We start from the raw sequence: 20,397 nt of genomic DNA on the forward strand, positions 1-20,397 counted from the left end.
TCCCGTTCTGAGCCCTGGACTTAGGGATCAACATGGGCACAGTGACAGCCACATGGACTATCAAAATAGACAAGCCACGAGCCTCATCTACAGCAGGGTGGCACTCACTCACTGGAGAGGCCGCTGGCGGCTGGGAGTGTGGCAGAGCTGCAGACTTTAGCTTTGTGAGAATCCAGCCATTCACCCCACTTCTTCAGGCTCATGATTTAATTTCTAAGTAGCATTTGTGGTAATTGAGAAAATTTTTGCTTAGAAGATTTAAATTTTTCTTGAAACAAGCTTTTTTTTTTTTTTTTTTTTTTTTTTTTTTTTTAATTCTGGGACGGGTCTTGCTGTGTTGACTAGGCTGGCCTCAAACTTGTGGGAATTTCCCAACTCTGTTTTCTGAATGCTGGGATTGCAGGTACAGACCACCATACTCTGCTACCATGAAGCTTTTACAAGCAACATCATTGACTCCCTGACATGTTATTTCTGGGCTTATTCTGTTTAATTTTTTGGTGGATTTCTGTGATGCATGTTTGTGTGAAGATGTGCATGGGTGAGCGCATATATGTGTGTGTGCATGCAGATGCTTGTGGGCTGACATCACTGCTTTCCACCTGGTTTCCAGGGCAGTGTCTCTCACTGAACCCGGAACTTGCCATTTCAGGTGGACTGACTTGGCCTGTGAGTTCCTGATCTACGTTTCTGGCTCCCAGCTATGTGCTGGGATGTGAACTCAGACCCTCACGATCATACAAGCAGCACTGTCCCCACAGTGCAGCATCTCCTCAGGTCCTAGCTTGCTGTTTTTGGAACCTTCATTGCCCTCTTCTGAGAAACATCTAGAATAAAGCCACATTTTTAAAGACTGTGAAATAACAAAGCTTTTCTGATTTGAAGACCGTAACAAGCAGAAGAGGAAAATATTCAGAAATTCTGGATGTCACCTGAAATATTAAAATTCTGTCTCTTCCAAAATTTTAAAGTATCCTTTCGCCTGAGCAAGGGGTGGGAATGGGGTAACTGATAAATAGAAAGGGCAGTCTGTGAGCCAGGCCTGAAAATGGGTGGCTTTCCATCGGTCCTGCCAGCTTCCATTCTAAAACTGGTGATGTTCTACCGCCCCCTGGTGGCCAGGTTCATAAATGGGTATCATTGTATAATCTAAATGAAAAGCCATCTCCGCAGCAGCTCCGGGAGATGCTACCTGTAAACAGATTAGAAGAAGGAATCCTGCATTCTCATTTAAACCGGTCACATGCTTTGAATCAATTTGGGTCTTAGAATGAAGAGTACCATGACATTTATTTTGTTGTCTGTGACAGTTTCACCTTGACAGAGCCTCAACATAGAAAATTATCTTCAAAACCTGCTGCAACATTCTCACAAACTAGGAAAGCCCACAAACAACAAAGGCCTCTCTTCAATATTCGATCTTTTCAATCTCATCCATGTCTTCTGGGTCGAGTTGCTTAATATTGCTATCTGAAAGAACGAAAGAGAAAGAATCCAGTCTCATCCCAGGTCCTAAATGCAAGTTCATTCCAGCCAGCCATACTAGAAACAGTGACACCTTTAAAATAGTTTCTAAGCAGGGTGTGGTGATGCACGCCTTTAATCCCAGCACTCAGGAGGCAGAGGCAGGTGGATCTCTGTCATTTTGAGGCCAGCCTGATCTACACAGTGAGTTCCAGGACAGCCAGGGCTACATAGTGAGACCCTGTCTCATCAAACAAACAAACAAACAAACAAACACCCTGCTCCTGTGACATTTTGTATAGGAAGCCCCAAATGAGTAACAGACACCAAATAGTTGGCCCACATAAACTACAACAGCAGCAAATAGACTGGATCCAGAGTGTATATATCTGGATACCTTGAGCAAAAAGAGGCTTTGCTGATAGTGAGAAAAGCTGGGGTGGACCAAGCCTCCTCACTGGAGTTACTTCCCAGGAGTTCAGCAGAGCAGTAGTGGCCTACATGGGTGCCACTCAGGTAGTTTAAGATGGGGTGCCTAAGCAGTACTTTAAAGGGTCAGTGGAAATGCAGCAGTCAGCCTGAAAACCTTTACAAATTCCATTCCAATGTTCGGTGAGTCCACTTCCTGGGGAGTGTGCCTACGGCTTCCAACGGAGTCCCATCCGAGAAGATGGTACTTAAGGCCTTCTTGCCATGCTCCCCGCTCCCATCAGTGGCCAGGTTCAAAAATAGGTATGAGCATATAATCTAAATGAAAAGCCATCTACACAGCTCTCTTGGGCTTGGGGTAATGTTTGTTTGTTTGTTTCTTCAAGACAGTCTTACTATGTGACTGGCCTGTCCTGGAACTCACTATGAAGACCAGGCTGCCTTGAACTCACAGAGATCCTCCTGCCTCTGCTCCTGAGTGCTGGGATTAAAGGTGTGTGCCACTACACTTGGCTTCTGCAGGGGAGGGGGTACAGCTACCAAGTGATGCTCCCTTGACGCTCCCATGAGTGCATTCTGACAGTTCTGGGGCCCAGCAGACTAGCTGAGTCTGCTTGTTCAGATGTGGGGCTGGGAAAGGTTGCAAAGTTCAGAAGCCAGGACTGTCCTGTCTGAGAGGGTGAGACTAAGGAGAAACTGTAAAAAAAGAGGAAATTGGGACACAATAAATCCTAAAGGGTGTCATTACTTTGTGGTATTGCTCTATGGGCATAAAATTCTACAGATTGCAGAATGAGCTCATGTGAATTGACTTGAGCTTGACACTTAAACTTCTGTTTAACCATGAAGGAATCATGTAATCACTTGGCCCAGGTTATGACTTTCACCCTATGAACTAGAAGCTATTCTCTCACGGCTTCTGTTTCACACAACCTCCCTGCCCTCACGGACAGTGTGAGCACGTCTGGGGCCCCTATTGTGCATGCGAAAGCCTGCTACTTACTGAAGTGGTCCTGTATTTTCATAAGCAGGGGCAGCTTATCCACTTCAATCATGTTGAAGGCGAGACCTTTTTTCCCAAAGCGTCCTGTCCGTCCTATACGGTGGAGGTAGGTCTCATAGTCTGGCTCTTCTGATTGATTTACAGGAAGGTCAAAGTTCACCACGATGGTGACCTGCTTCACATCAATTCCTAGGAGAAGAAAGACACTATAGGGTCTTGCAACAATTTCTTCAGGACAAATCCACCAAGAACTGTATTTGCCAAAGGAACTCTCACTAGTGGGTCCTAAGACAGGGCAGTTTGCTTGCTCACGGTGGTGTCTGTGATGCGGGGCAGCAATCAAGCTAATCAAGGCTAATTCTGCACCAATCTGGGTACAAAGCATGTATATGTGAGTGGGGGAAGGGGGGGGGCGGAGAGAGGCCCTCACCAAGCCTACAAGGCCAAGCTCTTCCCTACTTCTGTGGAGCTTAGTCCCCAGCAGGCTCGTAGGTCCAGGGTCTTCTTACCCATTATGGGATGCAGCTCAACTGTACTCCATGGCTGTGTTCTCATCATGCCAGTTTTTCATCCCTTGTCTCAGTGTTACCTCCACTCAGCGTTCCGCGTTACAATGCTTTTCCCTCAATCTCTTCCCCACTCTCCTAACGTCACATAGAGGCCACCACCGCCATGTCCAGGACACTTGTGCTCACAGCCACCACCGCCATGTCCAGGACACTTGTGCTCACAGCCTAGAATACATGCTCCTCAAATCCTCAAACCACCTACGGGCTCACCTCATCGCCATGTTCAGTTCCAGCTACAAGGGCTGGGCATTTTCTAAGCCACTGTATTTTCCTACCCAACTGACCTGTTCTGACCAGAGCTGTGGTTTAGTGGTAGAGTGCCCGCCTAGCAAGCACAAGGCCCCGAGTTCAATCCCCAGCATTTAAAAATCATCTGAACTTTGTCCTTTCTTCAATACCTTTCAATCGTAGTGCTGCCTAGGACACCTCTCTGTCGCCTGGGCCTCCATGGCCACACTGACAGGCTGCCCACATCATCATCCTTCCCTCTCTGCTCCGAGCCTTCAGCCTGGAGCTTTCTTTGCCATTTTCCCCCCTAGGGCCTGAGATCATTCTGTCCAGAAAGGAAACCATAACAGTTCATAGACTATTCACAGTTAAATTAGCCAAATTAAAAAGAATCCAGTTCCTCAGTCATACTGTGATGTTTCAAGTGCTCAAGAGCTGATACAGTTAGTTAGTGGCCACCATCTGGACAGCACAAAGTCCCTTTGGATAGCTCCAGGCAAGAACAGTTCCCAAGGGCCAGGAGCTTCACCCTTTTTCAGGGAGGCTAGGCTTCCAAGACAAGGCTAGTAGAGCAGGCCCTTTGTTCTATTCAATGACCTAGAGAACGTGGTTTGAGCATAGGCTGACCTAGAGAATGTGGTTTGAGTATAGACTGACCTAGAGAACGTGGTTTGAGTACAGACTGACGTAGAGAACATGGTTTGAGTATAGGCTGACCTAGAGAACATGGTTTGAGTATAGGCTGACCTAGAGTCTGGGGTCCAATTTGAGTATAGCGTCCAAACAACAATGTGAGAAGGATAAAAATATACGCAGTCCTCTTTCTTAACACTTCTCAGCTTGAAAATGTAGATTTAAAACTCGAAACACCTAAGATACTAATAATGTTGGCATTATTAGTGATTAGGGTAATGCAAATTCAAACCGCATGGAGATACAATGCAACTCCATCTGAATGGTTGAAACAAGAAACTGACAAGATTAATGAATGACAAGGGCGTGGAACATCATCAATGGGAGCGTACCCTGCTGGTGGGAATGCACAGTGGTTGAGACATTGCGGAAGAGCAGCAGTTTCTTAGAAAGCAGTTCCACAGCAAGGTATTTACCCAAGAGAAATGAAGACGTGTGTGGATACAAAGACCTACACATGACTTTTTTTGGTTGTGAGCCTAGCCTTTAACGGCTGAGCCATCTCTCCAGCCCCTACACATGACTTTTTATTGCAGACACATTCAAAGTAACCCCTAGCTGCAAGCAATTCAAATACCCAACTGGTAAATGACTGAGCTATCAATGGAGTACTATTGCCAACGAAGAGGAACAGAACTACTGTTGCCTTAGCAAACAAAGCTGGGGAAATTCAGCAGCAGCATGCTAGGTGGACAAATCAGATACAAAGGCTCTACACTATATGATTCAATGTAGGCAGCAGTCTGGAAGAGAAATCGCATCGGCAGCAGTTGCCAGAGGCTGTGCTGGGAGGAGCCTGGGTGCAGAGAAAGCCAGGACCATGCTGGGGAGGTGGCAGGTTCTGATGTTGATTACAGTGGTGTTTCTATGACTGCATACATTTCCCAGCAACACTCAACTTTCACAAACCTCGAGCACAGACATTGGTTGTGATGAGGACCTTCTCTTTGCCATCTCGGAACCTCTGGATGATGGACGCTCGCTGCTCCACTGTGAGTTCCCCACTTAGCAAGGACACCTGGTGGCCATCCTGCATCATCTCCACAGTCAGCCACTTGGCATTTCGCCGTGTCTATGAGAGAAATCAAAGCATGAGTCTAAGCAGACTGGCTGCCCCGTAAGCTCATGGGTGAAGGGGGAAAGCTGCAGAGGGCTTGTTTCCTTCTCCCTCAGTCTTCCAAGGAGGCTGTGGCATGACATTCTCCGCGATTTGAAGAATCACAGTCTCTCAACTTGACCAAGCTTTGGCCTTTTCTGATGACCAAACCAAACCAACAAACACTACAAGAGTTCTTTGTAGGAGCCATGTGATTAACATCTTTATGTACACAATAAAATAGCTACCCATTTCTGCATCTGCATCTGCATCTGCATCATCTTTGTTAAATGGACCAAAAAGAAAACAATTCTAAAGCTAAGTAACTTGCCTAGTTTACATGACTATCTTGGGGCAGAGCTGAACTTGTTTTCATTCTACAGAGGATTTCAGTTCTGTCCACATGCCAGCAGATGCCAGTCTAGAGCAGGGGATATGTCTCAACACCCTGCTCATAATGCTAAGCATGTTCACATGGTAGGAATGAAAATAAAGTATACGAGCATGAAAAGGGTCAGATAGCAAGAAGCAAACACAACACAACTCCCCCCTACCAGCCCACATAAAATAAACACAGTGGGATAGAGATCAGTATAAGTAACATCACAGACTTGGAAAAGCCAAGTGTGGATGTGCTAGTGGCAGGCTTTCTAAAAGGGACCTTTATTTAAGGTCCATCCCATCAGCCAACCTTCCTAAGTTTCACCCCGAAGCTGAAGATTCTAGTCAAAGCTGTTCTGAGGGTTAAAGTGAACACAGTGCCTGGCTCGATGGCATTTACTCATGATATAGTCTCCCCGCGCACTTGTATGGAATCTGTCCATGGCAAAGACACAGGCAGCAGGCTTGCCTGGCAGAAGATGATGGCCTGGCCAATGGTGATGCCGCCATAGATGTTGCACAGGGCTTGGTATTTGTCTTTTCTGTTTTCACACAACACATAATACTGTCGGATGTTGTTCAGGGTCAGTTCCTCTTTTCGTAACTTGATAACATTGGGGTCAGGAATGATTCGTTCAGCAAACTGCCACACAGAGTCCTCAAAGGTTGCCGAAAAGAGGAGCATCTGGCATTCGGAGGGTAAAGCTCTGAAAGAGAAGGAAGATGCCGTCACTCAGCTGCCAGACTGTCACTCGTCAAGGATTGGCATACTTGTAAGCTTACATGGTGCTGTGTGCTGTGATCAGCGCCACCTCCAGGCAACAAGTCAAATATCCTGTCCCTATCTGCCACCAAGAATTTGGAAAAATGTATGTGGGATGTGAATCTCCGAGCATTCTGGAGGGTCAGCAGTCACACACGCCAATCTCCTCCCAATGTAAGGTTCAGTAGTCTCACACTGGGAATACATCTAAAGGGAATGAGCCGAACCACTTAAAGGGATTGTTTTAACAACCCAAAGAAAGGAAATCAAAAAAGGGAGTGCTGAGCAACCAACATAAGTGCTCTAATTATTATACAGCTTTCTCCTGAGTAGGAAATAAGAGGGACCTTTTCAGAAGCCCCTTTTGACTACTAAATCGTGAGTTCTGACTTTTTTTTTTTTTTTTTTTTTTGGTTTTTCGAGACAGGGTTTCTCTGTGTAGCTTTGTGCCTTTCCTGGAACTCACTCTGTAGCCCAGGCTGGCCTCAAACTCACAGAGATCTGCCTGCCTCTGCCTCCCAAGTGCTGGGATTAAAGGCGTGCACCACCACTGCCCGGCAGAGTTCTGACTCTTACTCTACAGCGTAAACACGCTAACTTACTGGTTAGAGGACGGCAAGAGGAGACTCTCCCCTGACCTCTAGCCATAACGAACAAACAACTGGGTCCCTTATTTCAGCAGCTAAGCACTTACTACTGGGAGACTAGCGTGGAAATTCCGTATTTGGAGACAGGAGCATTAATGGTAGGTGGAATGAGTCACGTGGCCGAAGGGAACGAATCAAATGAAAGCATGCACACTTCCTGGTAGCTCTTCTCATCCAGACTGCCAGCCGCCAAGCGCTGCTGCCTCCTGGAAGAGGTCAGAGCATCACCTAGTTCTGATGCCCCCCTATGCCAACCACCCGAAAGGAACGCTTCCTGGAATTTCAGTCCCTCGGATTATGAAGAGTTGCCAAGCACTGCCAGATGGGGAGAAGAAAGGTCCACCCTTTGTGAAAGCCGGATGCAGCAAACAAACAAAACAGGAGAGCTGGCCAGTTCAGACAACGTTGAAAACTGGGAATAGACGGAAACCGAAAGCGCAGCAGTACCACCTTGCAATAATACTGAGATTAGTACCCTCAGCGAGGGAAGGTGGATGCCGTATCCATAACACAAGAAAAGGAAGTGAGGGAAAAGAAACAACCAGGAAATACCACGAGTAGGGGGCAGACAGGAAAAAGAAAGCCGAGACTGCCATTTTAACCTCAGACAGAAGGAAGTGCACGATAAACCCCCGATTAAAGAGCACCTGGAGTCAAGGGTTAGACTAGGCGCTAGGGTCAGGGATGCAAGGGGCCAGTGCACAGACAGACTTGGAAGTTTAGGGGAGAAAGGCAGTGCTTTCAAATTTCTAAAGGTGGCTCCCTCAAGAGCCCAGCGCCGAGGTGAAACAGTAGCCCCTCAATTAGCTCAGCCACAGCACCCACATGAGCACGCGTTAGAGTGTCCCTGGGTTCTATCTCCAGGACATGGAGTAGCGGTAGCTCAGGGTTTACAGAAAGCATCTTACACTGTGGGCTGTGACCCCATCTGGGTTGTATAACTGAATGTGGGGAGTGTGAAAAAGTCTGCAATCCAGTAAAAAGATATCTGAGCGGGCAGAGGCCAACAACTAATTCCAAATCAAACCCGTAATGAACCTGAGGTGTTTCCAGCGGAGCTTGCCTGGGGTGCAGAGTGTGGCTTGCACACTGTATGCAACTAGAGTCGTCTTGGTTCTGAGCACGTGGCAGCTTCACTTGGTGCTGTGCCTGCCCCTGAAGCCATACAAGATACCAATAACTATTGCTTGAGACACTCGGCTCCAACTGGTCACTACTGGATGCGTCTGAGCTCCCTACAAGGCTTTCTGTTCTCACAGAAACATTCCTTGACATGTTCTTATCAAATCAGTATGTCGTAATTGCTGGGCTATTTGATTTCAAGATTTTCTGAGTTATTGACTTGAATTTCATAAAAAACAAACAAACAAACAAAGAACATTAACTGTAACTTGAGGTTAGGAAAAAAAATTCTAATAATTTCCAAAATGGTGTGAAACATATTTCTGCTATTTGTATTAAATAATTAAGCAAAGTGGTATTTCTAGCATTGGCAATTTAAAAATATCAATGAACTCTAGAAAATATTGAATAACTTTTGTTTCAGGCAATATTTAATTCTTGATATAAAAATAAAAGGCACATCCATCTATTATGCAAATTTTATTTTTATCATTAATGTAAAATTATATGCATACCAACAAACTGTTTTAAAATAAATCTCTTTATGACTCATTTTCAGTAAATGCTTGACATTTATGTACCTAAATATTTGGAGTCATGTAAAAATTTCTCCAGTGAAAATGAGTCTTAAGTACAGAAAATATAAGACCTGGTTTATATAAAACTAAGTGGGATGTCCCCATCAAATCCTTCATTCCAGAGCTCAGGGAACCCCATAGAAGAGGAGGCAGAAAGAGTGTAAGAGCCAGAGGGGATGGAGGACCCCAGGAGAACAAGGCCCTCTTGAGCAAGGCTCATATGAACTCAGAGACTGAAGCAGTGAGCGCAGGGCTGATGTGGGTCTGTTCCAGGCCCTCTGAGTGTACACTACAGCTTTCAGCTTAGTATTTTTATGGGACTCTTGAGTGTGAGAACAAGTGGGTCTCTGACTCTTGTGCCTGCTCTTGGGACTCTTTTCCTCTGGTTGGGTTGCCATGTTCAATTTTGAGATGAAAGTTTTTGCTTCATCGTATTATATTTTATTTTGTTATGTTTGGTTGTTATCTCTTAGAAGCCTGTTCTTTTCTAATGAGAGACAGAAAGGGAGTGGATCCAGAGGAGAGAGAAAATGGGGAGGAACTTGGAGGAATGAAGGAAGGGGAAACTATAATCAGGATATACTGTATGAGAAAAGAATCTAATTTCAGTAAAGGGTAGCGGGGGACACGGTTTATAGACCTAAATAAAATGTCCTGTGAGTAAGGAAAGGCAGAATGCTGATAACAGATGACACAGCTTTCTGTGTGAGAGCTGATTCTTTTAAATCTGCTTCAGATGTGTAATCCATGCTCCACCACACCCAGCAATAAAAATGTGTCCCTATCAAGCATGCTGGCTAACACCTGTAATCTCAGCAGTTAGAGGGTGAGGTAGGACTGTCATGAGTTTGAGGACAGGCTGGGCTACATAGTTATCCCATGTCAGCCTGGGCTACAGAAAAAAGTCTTTCTCAAGACACACACACACACACACACACACACACACACACACACGCACAAAGATACTTCAATTTTAAAAATGAAGATGATATTTATGAATTTTTTATAAAACAAAGAAAATAAAAGACATCTTACCCAAATATAAAGTAGTAGTAGCATGTAAATAAAAATTCTGGCAAATTCTATTCATCCCACAAATTCTTGATCAAATAAAACAAAAATGGTCCTACCAGCTACATGTCTTGCATACTTTGCACCTGACATTTTAAAAAGCTTGTAATATCTGACCATGTCATTATCAAAGTTTTGGGCCACTTTTCAGTTTGAAGTTTGCACTTAGAAAGACCTTTAACTATGAAGACATGTACTCATATGGTGACTACACTGTTGGTGTCTCTGGAAAGATGTGCAATAAATGAAAACAGATGTCTTTCTCCAAAATGGAAACACAGAGAGAAGGAGAATGGAGAATGGATCACCAGGAAACAGAAATAGCAACCCTTGCTTTTTAGTAACATGTGTATAATTATTTCCATTTTTAATATTTCTTATTTGTGATGACTGTGTCCTATATGGGCTCTCTCTAGGAAAAGAAACAACTTCAGATAATTTCCAGAACTTGCAGGCACAAGGTTTGACAATAAAAGTCAACAAACTCCAGTGAGAACTATCAGGATCTGGAAGCGGCAAGAGACCCCAATGGTAGGCTAAGATCAAGGTCTAGGGAAGCAGGGTGACATCCAACCTCCCCGCCACAGAAGCAGAAGCTCACAGTACTGATTACACATAACGTTACCCAGGGAAAACTGTTTGGTTTTCAACAATGCACCTGAAATTGGGAGGAAGAATGGTTTTTCAATACAGGATTCCTATGTAATAGAGACCAGATTTATAAGACAGTAAAAACGTTTGAGACACATACAAGCTAAAAAACAAAATTAACCCACAAACTTCTTATATACTTTAAAGGAGATGAGAAAATACAACCCAGCACATTCAGGAGATTACACAGGAACCCAGGGACTTTGGGAGATGCAAAGCAGCAAATGAGCAACAGCACAGCCATGATTAAAGTACACAACAGGGCTGGACACTCAGACAGGCAGGAGAGGGAGACCTGGAGAGACCTCCCGGATAAACAGAAGCCAAGGACTAACAACATGATTCGAGGCCTCATGGACTTTCCTCCATCCACTCTGGCATGTCGACTGTTGTCCTTGCTCGCTCATGTTCAGGCAGCCCTGTCAGTGACACTTTATGGCTGGAGCTTTTGACATTACACAGTATCACAGTAGACTACCTGTTCCTTGGGCTCCTACAGTCTCTCCCCTACTCTTCCTCTATGATCTCTGAGCCTGAGGTGGGGGAGATTTTTGTAGATTTATCCAATGGGACTTGGCTCTACAACTCTGCATTTTGATCAGTTGTGGTTTTCTATAATGATCTCTGTCTGTTGCAAAGAGAAAGTTTCCTGGAGTGAGGACTGCACGTATCTGTGGGCTTCAACCCTACACAAAACACTAGAGGTAAAAAGCAATGCTGAGAGCAGGGAAACAGTCTCCCCCAGGGCAGAGCACACCAACTGTTTGCCCAGTACCAAATGGTCAGCCCTGAAAACACACACACAAGTAACATTATGCAGACCAAGCAGGTTTTACTAAGGAATACGTGTACAAACATATACATATATGCATGTAACAATCATTTAAAAAAAAAGAGGCCATGAATTTGAAAGAGAGCAAAGAAGGCCACATGGGATGGTTTGGAGGGAGGAAAGGAAAGGGGGAAATAATGTAATTATATTATAATCTCAAAAATAAAAGAAATTATGAACACAAACAACATGATGTGGCTATGTGAAGAAAGCTCTTGCATATGACACAGCTGATGGAATAGTCAGGGAAAAGCTAGAGATCCCTCCCTACACAGGGCTAATGCATGGGAAAAAGACAATAGTCAAGGGGAAGTTGTATGATAAACACACAGTAACAACACTACACCACTGGACCCGCAGTCCACAGTGCGTGCCTGCATCTGCATGTGTCCTCAGACTGACATAAACAGCGCTGGCACAATCAAACTCTTACGATTTAACCTCCGAGAGAAGGCAGAGAGTGGGCAAGGGCAGTGGTTCAAAAGAAATCAGGGCTACTTTCTACACTGAGAAGTAAGGAGACGATGACTTGACATCAGGAGACAGTAATGTGAGCATGTTATTTAAGATCCGAAGATTGGCATCAGAAAAGACAGGCATGTTCTTAGGACTGAGCAGGCAGGGGTCTACTGTTCCTAAATACTATTGAATTTAAAGTTGAGTAAATATTACTTTTTTCCCCCCTTGAGACAGGGTTTCTTTGTGTAACAGTTTCTGGCTATCCTGGAACTTGCTTTGTAGATCAGGCTGGCCTCCAACTCACAGAGGATCCACTTGCCTCTACCTCCTGAGTGTTGAGATTTAAGGCATGCACCACCACCTTAACTTTATTAAAAAAGAAAGAAAAAAAAAAAAAAAAGAGCAAGGCAGATTCTTAACTTCCCTCCCCAAATCTCAACGCAGTGGGTGTGAGGAAGGGCCCAGAAATGTGTTATCGGAAGCCCGTCCGTCAGGTGATTTGTTAGAGAAATCTGGGGAAATGGTATAATTTACTTACACACTAGAAGTGGAGTCAGGACTAGACCTGCTCCAACACCACGTGTTTTCTAGTCTAGCCCAATGGCCATCACATCCTCAAGGCAGCCTTCAGCAGATACCTTCAGGATTCTGCTCAGGATATAAAACATGACTGGCAAAACCTTGTGCGACCCAGGACACACCCTTCAACCTGTAAGTCTGCCCTGCAAACACGCACAGCAGAGAGGCACTCACAGTGAAGGCAGGCATCACAGCAGCCTGAGGGGGCCCTGAGCTGGTGAAACTATGACAAACCCGCAGTCCGCCGGAGGTGACAACAGCAAGAACTTAAGCAATGGAGGTAATTAGGAAGAGCAGAGAAACAAAACTGATCATGTAGACTGAAAATCCAGGAGGAACGGATGAACGTGAAGGTTACCTTTGGATACGAATACTCTGATCTGAGAATCCTTGGGTGTCAATCATCACATCTGCTTCATCCAGGACAAATACACGGATCTTAGTCAAATCAATCAATTTTCGCTTGAAGCACCAATCTAGGACAGTCCCGGGAGTACCAATTATAATCTGTTTGGTGATTTCAGTGCCCCGAGGAACTGTGGAGAAAAGGGTTTGAAGTATTCCTGTAGATCAAAACAGCTCACCTCACGGTGCCAGGACACAGGCCAGGGTGACAGGACGTAGTGCTTGGTATCATTTTTCAAGTGCAAACCCTGCGGGTCATGGATGTATTGAGATTCTGCAGAATTTCAGGATGGATTTCAGACTTTTAGGTTTATGGTAATAATAGCCCTATATATTTGACTGTGCTCCGTGGTCATTTAAAAAGCTATACTTAGATAAAATGGATACAGTGGCATCCTGTAGGCCCCGCTACTCAGGAAGCTGAAGTGAGATGATCACTTGCTTACATAAGTTCAAGACCATCCTGGGCAACACAGTAAGGCACTGTCTAAAAAAACAAAACCAAACCAAAACAACAACCCTCCCTCCCCCCAAACCTCCCAATCCAAACCAAACAACCAAACAAAAAACCAAAACAAAACCAAAAGCAAAACAAACAAACCAAACCACATTCCGACTTTCTCTTGTCCTGTGGGAACTATGGCATGGCTGTGGGGAAACTGGTCAGGTGAGGAGTACAGGCCGGGCCACTACTGCAGTCTCCAGAGCAGCTAGTGTCCCCGGCCTGCCACTGCATGAGCTGAGAGATCCCATTGCAGCTACAGGAACTGGGCTGCCCTCAGGATGAGAGCACTCAGCTAGCGCGCACAAGGCCTCAGTGTCTATCTCCAGCACCTCCAAACCAAAAACAAGCCCTCCAAACCACAAAGCCTTTCCAAACGGGGAACAACAAAACATTCAATAATAGTCTAGAGGTAAAAAATACGGGATGCTGTGAAGCCAGTCAGAGAGGGTGGTGTGACGTGCTCCCATTATGTGAGCACTCAATGAAACAGATGTGCAGATGCATCTGCATGGGCTCAAGGAAGAGCAAACACTGGCTTCCTGTCTTTTTCCTGGGGCAAAGAAGAGCAGACTTCCATCTCCTAATCTTCATCCTTTAAAATTTCAGTTCCCATGATAAGCATGTAGTATTTTAATGAAAAATCTCCAATAAAACTTGTTTGGCACAAAATCACCAAGTCTCAAAAAGCAGACTATAAATAGGGCATCCTCTTACAAGGTGTGGAAATAATGCACTGTTTGCTGTCCTCATTATATGCCAGACTGTACCAGGGCTTAAGTCTGGACCACTTTGTTTAAGTTATTTCCCCCACTTTAGAGATGAGAAAGCAGAGAAGTTAGGTGTGAAGCCAGGATTTAACAAATAGCCAAGACAGGCTGACTGGTACATACTTCGATTTCCTCGAATGGCATACATCACTTCAACATCCACACAGAATTTCCCCATCCTTTCAACCACACGGCCAGTCTGCAGAGCCAGTTCATAGGTAGGAGCCAGGCAGAGGCACTGTGAGATACAAGAGGAGAGGGGAAGGTTCATACAAGCCACTGTTCAAATTTGAACCACAATTAAAAGTTGTATGGGAAGAGGCATAGAAATGTCACTGAAGATTTTCGCTGAATGAAACATTTTAAATTGAATATAATTTGACAGTTGATAAATAGCTCATAGGTTTGAGGTGAGTACTCAGGGGAGGGGTTGGAGCTGAAGGGAAAAAATAGTTACTTTATATATTCCTCTCTACAGGGCTATTTAGAAACATAAGTTACTGGTCACTGTCTTTTGATGGAGAGAGAAAGGGATATAGGGAGCTGGGAATCCATGAAGAAGGCAAGATAAACCACAGCTTGTACAATACCTATCACCTCTTACTTGCTCTTAAGAGTCTGTCTGTCTCCAGCATGTTTTGCTTAATCCACATTATAAATGCATAATCCTGCCAGAATAATATTCCCCCCAACTCCCATAGAAGCAGTGACCGTCGAATGAAGATTCTGACGGAAGGAACTTGGTAAGTAAAATATCCTGAGGGGGTGGGTACCTCCACCGATGCAATAGGCCAGATTACTAAATCCAGGTTTAATCTGAGCAAAGCATTCCCGGGTGGTCTCAGGGGAAGCGGGAGAACTACGTGGCTGCTCCCGAGGAGGGGCCTTAAATACCCTTGGGGGAAGGATCCACTGCTTGGTGGGCTTTCTTTGGGTGGGGTCTGGAGTAGGCAGCTCCAGGGGAGATTCCCAACAAAACTGGTGGTTATTTCATGTGTTCATGTGCAGGGTCTATGGCAGGGAAGGCAACTACCAAAGGGCTAAAAATAATTTCCATACACATTTCCATAACATGGGCTCAAGCATGGCTCTCTTGAATAATTGAATGGATACCACAGTTTCAATCTAAATTTCAGTGACCTTATGTGGAAAGCACACTTCCTGTGCTTGGCCCCCATCACATGCATCTACAATTTCTAGGAATCACTGGCAGCTGGCTGAGAAAGGCTTTTAGCATATATGGGAAGTCAGCCCAGGAAAGAACTTTCTAAGTGTCCTTTGGAGGAAAGAGGGAAACAGGACCAGATTCTTTTTGTGAAAAGAAATGAGGCTAGAACTGTGAGCTGGGTGCCTCTACCAGCCACTCTGTGACCTCAGAAAGACACTTCCCCCCCAAGAGTTTCTGATAAATGAGTGAACTGTATGCCCTTCTGACCCTACAGTCATGCAGACACCATCACTATATGCTTACTTATTCCAAGCACAGTGATGAATGCACATGATGATTTTAGGAGAAAAACACTCACAGATGCATTTGTCATTCAGTGCTTCAGGAATGGTCTCTACAAGGCAGGCTACACTGCGTGTGAGGAGTCGAGCATGAGGAGATCAATGATGATCCGTGCCTTTAGAGTGTGCTGACTTTGCAGAGAGAAAACAGACCCGGGGAGATTTACTAACTGGCCCCTGACACCCAGCTAGGCAGGCAGTTGCGGCAAGGCTGGAACTGGAGGCAGCTGGACTCTAAGGCTGGGGCTGTGTATTACTGGGTACTAGCCCCATACTCCCCCCGACACTCTAGGATTTTATGAAGGAATGCCTATTCTTCATATATCTGCAGAAAGACCAGGCATTGCTGAAACACTGTTGGCATCACAGCTACAATTATTTCCACCAGAGCCCTTCCTTACCTGTGGAAACAATTCCAAGGCATTCACTCTGCTTAGCATTGCTAAGACAAAGGCGGCCGTTTTTCCAGTTCCCGACTGGCTTTGTGCTATGAGGTTCTGGGGACTGTGAAAAAGAGGAGACGGCTGGGTATAAATTGAACACAAGATCCTGGGTATAAATAGAAGAAACCAAAAACAACCAACTTGGAAGACCACTACCCTGTAAACTCACGGATGTGCAAGCATCATAGGGAGGGCCATCTCTTGAATTTTGGATGGTCTGTTAAATCCCATTGCGTAAATCCCTTTTAGTAACTCTTCCTTTCTGTAAAATAATAAATAGATGGGTACATAGATAGATAGCTAAATAAATAAATAGTAAGTAAATAAATAAATAAAAATTCTCATTCTCAAACATGCAAAGCCTCTGCTGGTCAGCAGCCTCATTAATACATGTACCAGCAGCCTCCAGAAACACATACTTGAAAGATACACTTCTGAGGTAAGCCACTTTGCAATTAAGCATTATCACTTTCCTAGGACACAGTGCTCAACAGAAGCAGCTTCAGAAGGATTTATTTGAGCTCATGGTTTAAGAAGGGGTAGAGTCCACGATGGGGAGAGTGTGAGGTTGCTGCTCTCACTGTGTCTGCCATCAGAAAACAGAGACAATGCTGATGCTCAGCTTGCTTTCTCCTGTCCTACCTTTTATTCAGAGGCTCCAGTCTACGAGACAGTGACACCCACAAGCAGATGCTCCTTCCTCCTCACCTAAACCCCGTGGGAAATACCCTCAGGGACATACTCAGATGTGTGTGACCTAGGTCATTCCAAAGCCAATGAAGTTGGCAATGAAGATTAGCCAGCTACAAGCACTGAAAGCAATACTTAGAAATACAATATTTACACCTCAACCCTGACCCTCCCCCCAACTACATACCATCATGCCTCTAAGCTGGACCACTATGATAATAACCTAGGCTAGAAGCCTAGGTTAAAGGAAGTGGGGAAGGCCTAAAGCCAAACTTTCTGTTAGGGAGCTGGCCGGGGATGAAGATTCATTGGATAAAAGGAGTATATCCATATACCACAAGTGTTATCTTCCCATGAAACAGAAACAAAGTGGCATTGATAGTTTAATTCCTTTTCATGAATGACAGACATTTCCAGAAAAAGAAAACATTTGATTGGGGTGATTCTTTTATCATTTCTTTCAGACTCATTACCCTATAATCTCACCTTGCTGATGAAAGAACTTTAAATGCATCTTTCCTGTACTCCTCTGCAAAATGTCAGAACGAGAGCAACATGAGTGGGCTGGACTGTACACCTTTCCCGAGTTACTCACACATTCGGGTGTTCTTTTCTTTTTTCTTTTCTTTGTTCTTTGTCTTTGTTTTTTCAAGACAGGGTTTCTCTCTGTAACCCTGGCTGTCTTGGTACTGTCTCTGTAGACCAGGCTGGCCTCAGACTTACAGAGATCACCTACTTCTGCATCATGAGTGCTGGGATTAAAGGTGTAATGGCCTGGCTACATTTGGATGTTCTTAATTTGGTACATTACGTGGTGGATGACTGGCAGCCACGTTTTAATTATAGGCAGGACTCTCTATCACTCAGAAAATATCTGGGCATCAGGATGTTGGATATTTTCCTGTATGTAAGTTCACATGTTACTACATCTTTCTCTTGGAAACCAAATATTGGGTGTTCCCAATTGGAACTTGGCAACAAAGGCCAAATGAGAAACAGGAATCCCATCAATCTTCTGTAATCAAGTAAGATATCTTCCAGATCCACAAGCCATTTCTCTACTACAAAGTAAAATTTCATGCTAAATATCAGCAACGCTGACTACAGCAAGTCCTGGGATGAGCGATCCAGCAGCTGCTCACATTCACCCACAGGCTCTTCATTCAAGCAATGGGGCCCCCGAGGCAATGGCAAAAGGTGTGTCAAGAGTTGCCTTTTGGGTGGTTGTGCAAACTGCTACCTAACCAGGTCCATTCTGCCTACTGTGCCTGGCAGGCACAATAAGCCTCGTTTGTCCACCCACATCTGTCACCTGTTCTTTTTTGTTAGAATATATTTTCTTCATGTCAGTTTCGGCCCTAGGAGATGAAAACCCATTTGAGGAAGTTACTCATTTAATACCATTTGAAATAAATTATGGTTAGCAAAGTAAAGGACTATATTTTTTTTAAAAGTTGGTTAAGGGGATAACGTTTGGGTCATCAAAGCCTGTGTCGATTCTGATATGGAGGGTGACAACATGGCTGTGCTTGGCTTGGTATCCCCCTGACTCCTGCAAGATTAAAATATTTTGCTTTTCTACCAAAATGTGCTCAGTTTGCTGGGCAACTTGGGTACCCAAGTGTTCCTTGAGTTGTATTATTAAAATACAATCTATTTTTTAACACAGCCTACTAGAAAATAAAGGAGATTCTGATGTTCTTTTAGTACCAGTATGCTAGTTAGTTCTGGCTAGCTGAAGCATTCTTACATACTGAGAGTTAAGATACTCACAGCCGTAGTTCTTCAAATGTTTTCACCGAGTAGAGTGGAGAGCTGGGATCCTTTTGTAAGACTTCCACTCGGTGGCTGGATTCTACTAAGGACTGACGGATTAACTTGTTTAAGAGTGAATTGGCTGCCAAATCCACTAGAAAAGCAAAAACAACAGGGGACATCAAGCCTCCTGAATGGCATCTAATTAATTGTTTTCTCACACTCGGTAGAAATATACAAAACAGCTGCAACTTATTCTCATTTTTCTTCTAAAAGAAAGTTCTAGAAGGAATGCCACAGTACTAGGAACTCCCTCTTTCACAAAGGTCCAGTTTCTTATGCTCTGTTGCACCAACTCCTGACCTTGAGCAAACCAACATCTAATCATGACAGAACCTAATTCTTCTTTGCAAAACTGAGAATTCTTAGCCCCTTCCTTGCAGTTTCCATTTTGTCTAAAGAAATATACCCCCTCCTAATTTAGTATTTTTGTCTGATTGTATTCACTCAAAAAGAAAGCCAAGATAGTGCTTTCCCAAGGCAATCCCGTTCATTACTATTGTTAAAGGGATGATAAAGCAAGCAATGTTAGAAAATACATGCAAACAAACGTCTCTTACCTACATCATCCTCTTCATCATCTTCTTCAGTGTTAAGAGAGCCGTCTAAAAGGGCAAGAGAGAAATAATAAATGTAAAGAAAAACGTTGAAAAAAAATACAGTGCACTCTCAAAATTTCTCACAGGTTTTAGTGTATGCAAACAGAGTCATCTCCAGGAAGAGTAAAGTGATTGGGAAGGTGGTGGAGGATCTTGTGTGTAAATTAAATTAAAGGAGCCAAAGCTATTTCAGCTGGCAGAAAGATCTTTAATCAAGCCAGTCTGCTCTAGTCTAACAACACTCACCTATGTTTGGGACTGTGGTACTCCTAATACCACGGAGGTTCTTCCTGGGGTGGACGAGATTTGAAAACTATTGAAAGGCACAAATTTCAACCAATGTTAGGAAGCAAGACAACAAGCAGAAGCCTGGTGCTATCTACAGCAGGGGCAGGGAAGACCACCCCAAACGCCTTCCTTTGCAATGCTAAGGATTAGTGAATTCATTAATCGGTCCACGGTATGAATTCTCCTATAAAAAGATGGGAGTTTCTTCCATAGTCTCTTCTAGAGGTCTCTTAGTCTGAATATGGCCAGCACCTGGGTGAAAGATGGTTTACAACACCTACAAGGGAAAGGTGACCACCAAGAAGGGGAACCTGCTAAATGGTCAAAACCAGGAGAGGAGACAACTCAGAGCTAGGACTAGCAGCTGCGTTCTCTGTCTGGATTTCCAGGGGTCTTCGCCCTTTCCAATCAAAGGTGTGCCCTGCCTCTGGGAGCCTCCTTTTCCGTGGCCCTTCCACCCCTGCCCACACCTCCCCCATCACTTGACACCCCTACTCCAAACGCCGGAGGGGCGCTCCCCCTCCCAGGGGACTTCCCTCGGGAGTCCTTGTTCTAGCTCCCGCCCGTGGGCCCTCCCCTGCTCAGCGGCGGTTACGTGGCTGTTCAGCCGCTCGCTCTCTGCCGCCCCAGCGTCGCCTCCCCAAAGTAACGACGCCATAGCTGCGGTCTCCGCTCTCGCCCCCGGCACGTGCTGCCACCCCCGCGCGGGGAAGCGCCGGCTCGGCTCAGTGGCCAATGGTTAGGCTCCGGGACCGGCGTCCGCCTCGCGACCACCCGTGGCGCGGCGCACTGCGCAGGCGCGGGCCCGGCG

General features: G+C 44.9%; 1 protein-coding gene across 2 annotated transcripts; it reads right to left on the minus strand.

Moving 5' to 3' along the window:
• Positions 1-1,271: 1,271 nt before the first annotated feature.
• Positions 1,272-20,369, minus strand: Ddx25 (DEAD-box helicase 25). Of its 2 annotated transcripts, none has more exons than XM_006979791.4 (12): positions 20,182-20,369; positions 19,545-19,611; positions 19,260-19,304; positions 18,658-18,793; positions 16,364-16,456; positions 16,153-16,255; positions 14,366-14,480; positions 12,924-13,101; positions 6,333-6,570; positions 5,296-5,458; positions 2,897-3,085; positions 1,272-1,470 (listed from the first exon to the last, which is right to left on the minus strand). In XM_006979791.4, the coding sequence occupies exons 1-12, from the start codon at positions 20,242-20,244 to the stop codon at positions 1,409-1,411; spliced, it is 1,452 nt and encodes a 483-aa protein (XP_006979853.1). In that variant the 5' UTR covers positions 20,245-20,369; the 3' UTR covers positions 1,272-1,408. The 2 variants fall into 2 exon arrangements, with proteins under 2 accessions (XP_006979853.1, XP_015853912.1); XM_015998426.3 differs by having other exon boundaries at positions 19,545-19,588; positions 20,182-20,364.
• Between the last annotated feature and the right edge of the window lie 28 nt (positions 20,370-20,397).

The sequence above is a fragment of the Peromyscus maniculatus genome, chromosome 7 (genome assembly GCF_049852395.1).
Source record: "Peromyscus maniculatus bairdii isolate BWxNUB_F1_BW_parent chromosome 7, HU_Pman_BW_mat_3.1, whole genome shotgun sequence".
NCBI lineage: Eukaryota > Metazoa > Chordata > Mammalia > Rodentia > Cricetidae > Peromyscus > Peromyscus maniculatus.

Bases quoted from the DNA above. Each gene is read 5' to 3' on its own strand.
- Ddx25 (XM_006979791.4), bottom strand. From the start codon at position 20,244: ATGGCGTCGTTACTTTGGGGAGGCGACGCTGGGGCGGCAGAGAGCGAG. The intron at 14,481-16,152 runs GTAAGGAAGGGC...TGTATCTCACAG, and splicing joins CCTTGGAATTGTTTCCACAG to TGCCTCTGCCTGGCTCCTAC. The intron at 13,102-14,365 runs GTATGTACCAGT...TTTTCTCCACAG, and splicing joins TGCCATTCGAGGAAATCGAA to TTCCTCGGGGCACTGAAATC.